At 39.5% G+C, this 8830-nt stretch overlaps 1 protein-coding gene across 12 annotated transcripts in view; it reads right to left on the bottom strand.

The window, feature by feature from the left end:
- Window positions 1-4663: 4663 nt before the first annotated feature.
- YAP1 (Yes1 associated transcriptional regulator) overlaps window positions 4664-8830 on the bottom strand; it is a 126415-nt gene continuing 122248 nt past the window's right edge. For all 12 annotated transcript variants that reach the window (XM_021671720.2, XM_021671724.2, XM_021671723.2 and 9 more), the window contains one exon: window positions 4664-8334. In XM_021671720.2, coding sequence (XP_021527395.1) covers window positions 8096-8334 — 239 coding nt within the window. In that variant the 3' untranslated portion in view covers window positions 4664-8095. The remainder of the gene's footprint in view (window positions 8335-8830) is intronic.

The raw sequence follows: 8830 nt of genomic DNA, 5'->3' as shown, positions 1-8830 counted from the left end.
CTTTGGCTTAAAATGCAGAAAAGCTATGCGGTTATTCAATGGTTTGGATTGTAAAAGAACAACTAAATCTGAAGTCCACATTGTCCACTGGGCAGTCCCATTTGGGATTATTTTATAGGGCTCAAGAGACTTACTAGTGCTCAGAGACAAAACGTCTCAGCAAATGGCCTCCCTTTGGAAGATAATGCACACGTGGTTTTTGTGGTGTGACTTCAAATTGCCTAACAGTCTGGCTGCCCCTGAACAAGAATCATTGTATCTCTCATAAAATCTAAGGTCTTGGCTAGGCGCGGTGGCTCACGCCTGTAATCCTAGCACTTTGGGAGGCCAAAGCAGGTGGATTACCTGAGGTTGGGAGTTCGAGACCAGCCTGACAAACATGGAGAAACCCTGTGTCTACTAAAAACACAAATAATTAGCCAGGCGTGGTGGCACCCACCTATAACCCCACCTACTTGGGAGGCTGAGGCAGGAGAATCGCACGGACCGGGAGGTGGAGGTTGAGGTGAGCTGAGATTGTGCCATCGCACTCCAGCCTGAGCAACAAGAGCGAAACAATGTCTCAAAAAAAAAAAAAAAAAATCTAAGGTCTTAATTCACGGTCATCTGAGTGATCAGTTTCATCTAGTTGTGATCCTCACATCATTTAGATCCCACTGGGCTACAGCCCATGAGATAAATGGCTCTGCTGAACTCTGGCTGCAGATGTGCTTACTTTCTCTTTTTTTTTTTGAGACGGAGTCTTGCTCTGTTGCCCAGGCTGGAATGCAGTGGCACGATCTAGACTCACTACAATCTCCGCTTCTGGGTTCAAGCAATTCTTCCTGCCTCAGCCTCCCCAGTAACTGGGATTACAGGCACATGCCACTGTGCCTGGCTAATTTTTTAATATACATTTTTTGAGATGGAGTCTTGCTCTGTTGCCCAGGCTGGAATGCAGTGGTGCAATCTCGGCTCACTGCAACCTCTGCCTCTGAGGTTCAAGCGAATCTCCTACCTCAGCCTCCCAAGTAGCTGGGACTACAGGCGAGTGCCATCATGTCTGGCTAATTTTTTTTATTTTTAGTAGAGATAGGGTTTCTGCGTTAGCCAGGTAGGACTTGATCTCCTGACCTCATGATCTGCCTGTCTTGGCCTCCCAAAGTGGCGGGATTACAGGTGTGAGCCACCACGCCTTGCCTAATTTTTGTATTTTTAGTAGAGATGGGGTTTTGCCATGTTGGCCTGGCTGGTCTTGAACTCCTGACCTCAGGTGATCCTCCCGCCTTGGCCTCCCAAAGTGCTGGGATTACAGGCGTGAGCCACTGTGCCTGTCCTTACCTCTTACTCAGTAGAAAAAAGTGTCAAATATTTAAGTTGCTGAGAGGTTCCCTGAAGGAGGAGAAATTGTATTTAGCCAGGTTTCCCAATGGCTGGATCACTACTGAAGCTCAGCTTTGAGTAGCTGGCTTTAGCAGCTCTTGGAGATAGTACTGAAACACAGGAGACTTTCCCTCAGATTCTGCCATTTAATCCAGATCCTTGAGAAAATTAGTTTCTCTTTATATTGGTCAAATATGCCATCATTTTTATTCTGTGTAAATCCACCATAACATAAAAACCTGATGTGAAACAGAACAAATGCTTTAAAAGAAACTGAGATGTGGGGCCATGCATGGTGGCCCAGGCCTGTCATCCCAGCACTTTGGAAGGCCGAGGTGGGCGAATTACTTGAGCTCAGGAGTTCAAGCGCAGCCTGGACCAACATGGCGAAACCCTGTCTCTACAAAAAATACAAAAATTAGCTGGGTGAGTGGCCCAAGCTACTTGGAGGCTGAGGCATGAGAATTGCTTGAGCCTAGGAGGCAGAGGTTGTTGTAAGCTGAGATTATGCCACTGCATTCCAGCCTGGGTAACAGAGTGAGACCCTGTCTAAAAAAAAAAAAAAAGGAACTGAGCTGTGGCTTTTTAAATATCTCACAAATAAAATTACAACCAAAAGGTAAAGTTTAACTCATATTTTATATAGATTCTGTAAAGGTCATGGGAACTATAATTTCACGAAAAAATATACCTGGGACAAGATATAAGGAAACATGGGGAAAGGTATGTCACAACCCTAAGAAATAACTTAAAAAGTCCCCTTTGTACAAAAAAAAAGCCCTGTCTACTAAGAGTGCAAACCAACACCAATCTCACAAAGTTACAGTACCTCTAGTTCTTAAGTTAAAGTTTAAAATTGTACAGAAGTAGACTTTTTGCTAAGAGGTCTCCAAATAATTGCTTTGAGTGGCAAAGATACTACGTTTTTGTTTGTTTGACTTCTAACAGGATCATAGAAGCTTTTAAGTCAGGTCACTTTGGGAAGTTTTTCTGTTAAAATATGGCAGACTTTAATTCAGAGTATCTTTTCAATATTTTGTTTTGCTAATGTCTTGATTCTGCAACTGTTTTCATTTGTGGCAGTATTAAGGCTATGTTTATGGTTAAGAAATTACCCATTTTACTATGTCAGAGCTTTTTTTTTTTTTTTTTTTTGAGACGGAGTTTCGTTCTTATTACCCCGGCTGGAGTGCAATGGCGCGATCTCGGCTCACCGCAACCTCCGCCTCCTGGGTTCAGGCAATTCTCCTGCCTCAGTCTCCCGAGTAGCTGGGATTACAGGCACGCGCCACCATGCCCAGCTAATTTTTTGTATTTTTAGTAAAGACGGGGTTTCACCATGTTGACCAGGAAGGTCTCAATCTCTTGACCTCGTGATCCACCCGCCTCAGCCTCCCAAAGTGCTGGGATTACAGGCGTGAGCCACCGCGCCCGGCCCGTCAGAGCTTTTTGTATTCAGATAATGTAGCGAAACATATTCCGAGTGTGACTTGGAAAAACTGTAGTACTGAATGTCAGACTTCTCATCTGAATTTTAATTTAGCAGTTAAGCTTTAAATCAATTGTTTATCACAAGGTTCTCATGACTAAAAAAGACCACGTGCCAACAGTTTAAAGTGGAATAGGGATGACATGGCAGACATCCCGTCAGAGCCCTGTTGATTCCAACAACATTAGCACAGCAGGACAGGAGTTTACCCGCCATAAAGCCAGGTTTTCAGTCAGTAACTGATGGTTGCAGGACCAGTGAGAGTCTGGCTGCCATTAGAGAAGGTAAGAAAACATGATTGGCTCCTTGAGACTGCCTTTCTTTTGTAACCTCAGCTGTCAAGAAATGGAAATCGGGGTTGGGGAATTAAACATAACCCACCAGTCTCCCGATCCTTCTGCAGCAGTCACCTAGGTTTCCTTTTATTAGCACTGTTCTTTCTCTCCCTCCCACTGGAAGACTCTTCTTGCTACTGCAGCTGAGCAATTCACTTATTGCACTGTTGAACTTTCATTTGGGGTCTAAGAAAAACATTATATAAATTACTCAATGTCAGGTTGTAAGTCTCACGTTTGGAATGTTCCTCCTTGTTCTCGTTAGTGTCTATTCCCAAATCTAAATACATTCTTTGGGTATTCTGTTTGACTCAGAGTTAACTAAAGATGGTACAGTTTGGCTTCAGAGATGCAGAACGAAGGCGGACTCACATTACTGGGCTTCACACCATGCGACAAAAAGTGTATCACCCTTGGAGTAACAAGCAGTTCTGTAGACACAAGGTATGGTTCTGAGCCAAGATGTGCCACCACTGTATTTGTACTACAAAAAGGAAATAATTTCAAGCTACACAAAATTAGCGTTCTAAACATAAAGCATATATTGTAAAATACTGAACATTTTCAGATTTGCCTCACCAAAATAGATGTTAATAATTGAAGATATCATATACACAAACACAGCAATAAATCTTTTTTTTTTTTTTGAGAAAACAATTGTCAACTGCTCTGTCACCCAGATTGGAGTGCAGTGGCATGATCTTGGTTTACTGCAGCCTCTGCCTCCTGGGTTTAAGTGATCTTCCCAGGTTCAAATGATCCTCCCACCTCGGCCTCTCAGGTAGCTGGGATTGAAAGTGTACACCACCATCACCATCATGCCCAGCTAATTTTTGTATTTTTAGTAGAGACGGTGTTTCACCATGTTGAGCAGGCTTGTCTTGAACTCCTGACCTAGGTGATCTGCCCACCTCGGCCTCCAACAGTGCCAGAATTACAGGCAGGAGCCACCACCACGCTTGGCCATCTTTAAAGATACTCAAATCTACTTCTTATTCAAAGGTCAAGACCTACCACTTCAATTTGTAAATGTTTTTATTTATAAGCCAGTAAGTAATGCTTTTTACTAATACAACTGTTCTATTTTGGAGGTCATGAGAGAATATATTAAAGTAAAACCAAAGGCGATTCTGAAAGACAGTGTCATGTTCTTATGTTCTCAGTTTCTTCTGTGCTGTCACATGTAGTGAAGTCATTTAAGAATGAAGTAGACACAATTCTGCTTAGACACTACCATTGATGAGGATGGTATATGTGAAGAGTAAGAACACAAAATTAAAAGAATTACACATACCCATACTTCAAAAGTTCTAAATGCCAAGCCTAACTTAAAAGCAAAACGAACCTTAAGTTTAACCTGTCTTCCCAGTTACTACTGTAATCACCTTTTACTTTCAGTTCTTAATTCTACTGGAAGACCATTAAGAAAACAAATCAAAAAAAAAGTTTCAAATATCAATTGTTAAAAACAACAAAGAAGAGTTTAAGGAAAGAATATATTTGAACCACATAAACAAACAAAAAGGTATTACATAAGAAAAAATAATGTAACAATTTATGTAAGTACCTAACATATGAGCATGCTCTTACATCTAAAACAAAAAATAAAAAGGTAACATTGGTACTATATATATATATATTTGACAAGTGTGCATTAAAGAATTCTCTAATATAAAACATTTAAAATGTGGAGAATACTTTTTCAAGATACAGAAAACAATCGTTATGAGAGGCACACCCACAATTCTTATAAACACATGCTTGCAAGGATAAAATCCACCTGAGCACTCATTTCTCAGATGTGCCAATGCTATAAAACTGTTAAGCACTGAATACTGCCACCCACCTTTGCAATGTTTGAGTTTCAACACTGATTGGTATGAATTCTGAATTACACAATTTATGACTGTTAATTTTTCAGTCTTTCTGCCATGTTCCAGATAGAAGGCATCTATTTAATAGGAATACTTAAAACAGCAATGTTATTTTTAGCAAAGTCACTTCCCTGTGTTCATTTTTCCTTTAAAAGCACTATATTTAGAAAATAGTTATTACAACAAATAGTGCTTTGGAAGATCTGAAACTCCAAATCAATGTGCTCCATCAACCATATGTAGATCTAAGAAGCCCTGACTGAAAAGAACACAAATGTAAGAAGCTGATAAATTTAAAGATTATAAAATTGGTTTATTGTAAAAGCAATTCAAGAATACCCAGTTAAAAATCTTATCCCAATGCTACCCAATACAATCAAGAAGCAGTTAAGCACTTTTACATTAGGAACAAGGACATAAAACAAGAGACCACATCAAGGCTATGATTCCAACTGAGAGAAAGGACTCCTAGGTCTCCTTCAGGTCAGTACAGAGGGCATCATAAGATCACAGCACTGCGCCAGGTATCACAGCACTGCTACAACACTGAGGTATAACTGGGCAAATTAAAGTCAAGGGGAAATGAAGATCTCCATATTCATGTTTTGTGGGTGTACTTAAGTGACTGAAATTCTAGGAATAGCTGCCTTTAATGACAGCAGCAAGATGTAAGACAAGTCTTTATTAAAGAGAAAGAAGTTTATAAAGTTCTCTATCAAGGTCCCCCTAAATCTTCACAACCCCCACCCCAAACCTTCCCACCCTCCCACTAAGCTAAAGCTACTCTGCTGATATATAAGATATAATCTTAATTTGTGGTTACTGGCAAATTATAGGCACTCCTTCCATGTAGCTTTGATCTTCTGCACATTAAAAAAAAAAATCCCAACAACATGCTATATAATTCATATACCCAATTTTGCATTCTAGGTAGAATTTCATTATTACTCTAAAACTCCATCTGCACAGTGGCCATTTCCCCCCAGACTTAATTCAAGATTTAATCTTTCTGCCATTTTCTTAATAAAAGCCTTAGAGTCAATTATTATGAGTGATCGACCTATGAACTATTATATACAACACAGTGATTGCATTTTTTTGAGCACTGAAAGTATTTATAAAACTTCTTACTTCCAACTTTTGCACTCCTCCAAACTGAAGGGCCAAAATACTTAGGTTTTGTAATTGGGGGAAAAATACTCTATCTTCCCAAGCTGAGGCTTTTCATAGCAGCTTTTGCCAGGAGAAGAGACTTTATACCTGTTATAAACCCTTGAAAATAAGGGCTTTTTCTAGAAACATTGAAAGACCCTTAAACGTAGAGGTGCTAGCTCGTGCCACTTTAATTCACAACCAACTATTACTTCATAGCTTATACTGAAGCGTTAATTCATGCTCATTTTGTTCCTTTAAAAAATACTCTTTGGAAACCATTACTCCTGTAGACACATACTCTAGTTACATCATCTCTTCCTGTAAAAATAAAGGCATAATCATGATTATCTCTATTTCTTTGCTAAATTCAACTACCAATATACATTTATTAATCTGATCACTTTTCCAGCTAACTCATGACCTTATAGTATTCTATCCAGGGTCAATTTTCAGCATATAGAAGTAGGAGCAAGTCTTATAAGAACAATCTTGAAGGCAATATTTTCATCTGGTCTTCAATGTGTTCATTACAAATGAGAACTACAAACTAGAATTTACTTCCAAAACTAAGGCAAAGGCAAACTTCCAAAGCTAAATGACGGTAAACCACTATAGAGCTTATTTCTGTCATGCACATTATAAACCTACTCAGTGATTTCCAACCAAGACTAATTGTTATTAGTCCAAGGGAGTCCAAGGGAAAAAATAAAGCCACTTCTGGTTCGCCCCTTTCCAATTCATCAGATAATATCTATTGTATGCCCACAGGGCGTGGAGTACTCCCCTAGGCACTATCCATAGTAATAGCTCTTTCTAGAACACTAAACTACTTCAAACAACTGTGTCCGCAACCAGATTTAAACTACCAGTGAAATATAAACTACTAGTCATGTATTCTAAATGCATACAAAGCACTACCATTTTAAAATTAACTGGAAAGATGGGAAAACTAAAAAAAAAAGGATACATTCCGCTACCACACTATTATAAATGTTATGTTTGTGTGTGTGCATGTATATAAAAGAGCAGATAATCAAGATTTAAATAAGGTGGTAAAAAAACCAGGAAATGAAGATTTTTACCAAAACAACTACAATAACCGTCCCAAGCTACAACTATGAACAGATTCACTAATATGGTCATTTGCCTAGGTTCCAACAAAACCACCACCACCCCAAAAAAACCAACAAAACAAAACAAAATGCACACCCACAAAATTATCCACCAAAACCTATACTAGAGTATGTGGCAATAATTAATATATTTCTATGGAAATCGTCTCATGCCTTATAAGCTCCTAAAAATCAAGGTCACTATGTGACTAATGATAGCACTAGGAGGAAAAGAAAATACTGACAGTAAAAGTCTTCAGCCTTGGTTTCAGCTATCTCTTCAAATCAGCATTAGTACTTAATATCAGATAGAACATTTTTTGGCTTGTCAGACCAGTAAATCGTGTTTTTCCACTGGCCAAAGGCAGCTGAAGAAACAACTGTTGAACAAACTAAATGCTGTGACATGAAGCATCTGACTTCTGAGTATTTAGTTAAAACGACTGGTGAACATTTAACTGGGCAAAAGGAATGGCATCCATTATCCAAACAGGCTCACTTCCCCCAGCCCCCAAAATGAACAGTAGTTATAATAGCAAAAGAAACAAAAAGTTTTTTCTTTTTTTGATTCTTTAGAGCCAACTGTGAAAAAGGTCAGCAATACATTAACAGCAGCAATGGACAAGGAAGAGCAAAACAGAATCTTGCTGGACGTTTGTTCATCTTTCTCTGTATTAGCCAGAAAACTGCAACTGGCTTATGGAAATTTCAGGTGCATATGTCTCCTTAGATCCTTCACAGATTTAGAATTCAGTCTACCTGAGGGCTCTATAACCATGTAAGAAAGCTTTCTTTATCTAGCTTGGTGGCAGCCAAAACAGACTCCATGTCATTAAGGATGTCAGAACTCAAAGCTTCCTGCAGACTTGGCATCAACTCCTCTCCTTCTATGTTCATTCCATCTCCTTCCAGTGTTCCAAGGTCCACATTTGTCCCAGGAATGGCTTCAAGGTAGTCTGGGAAACGGTTCTGCTGTGAGGGCAGGGTGCTTTGGTTGATAGTATCACCTGGTGGAAACACAGAGAGATAACAAAGTCCTTTTTGAAAAGCTAACATCAGGACTTATCATATGACCATACAGAAATGCACAGGGAAAGAAAAGCACTCCGAACTGACCTAAGCTGATACCTAGAATTTCAAACAACTCACAGATAACAAAATAACAATGCCAAGTTTACTTTTGCTTCAACATTTGTTCAGATATTCAATAACTGCTTGATTGCTATTATGTGCTGCGCACTAAAGGGAGTCATGAAAAAATTAAAAAGCCCTTGAAAAATTATATACACCCGGGAGAGAAGGAACAAGCACACAACACAACAGCATCACTACACTGCCTTCCAGATAAGCACCACCATAATAAGACTAAACACAAAAATGAGTGGTATACGGGGGGTGGGGAGTTGGGGAGAGATAGCATGGGGAGAAATGCCACATATAGGTGAAGGGGAGGAAGGCAGCAAATCACACTGCCACGTGTGCACCAATGCAACAATCCTGCAT

The sequence above is a fragment of the Aotus nancymaae genome, unplaced genomic scaffold (assembly GCF_030222135.1).
Source record: "Aotus nancymaae isolate 86718 unplaced genomic scaffold, 86718_ANA_hifiasm-v0.15.2.pri h1tg000012l, whole genome shotgun sequence".
NCBI classification, from domain to species: Eukaryota; Metazoa; Chordata; class Mammalia; order Primates; family Aotidae; genus Aotus; species Aotus nancymaae.
The sequence above is the reverse complement of the archived record's forward strand: the minus strand, read 5'-3'. Positions and strand labels throughout refer to the sequence as shown.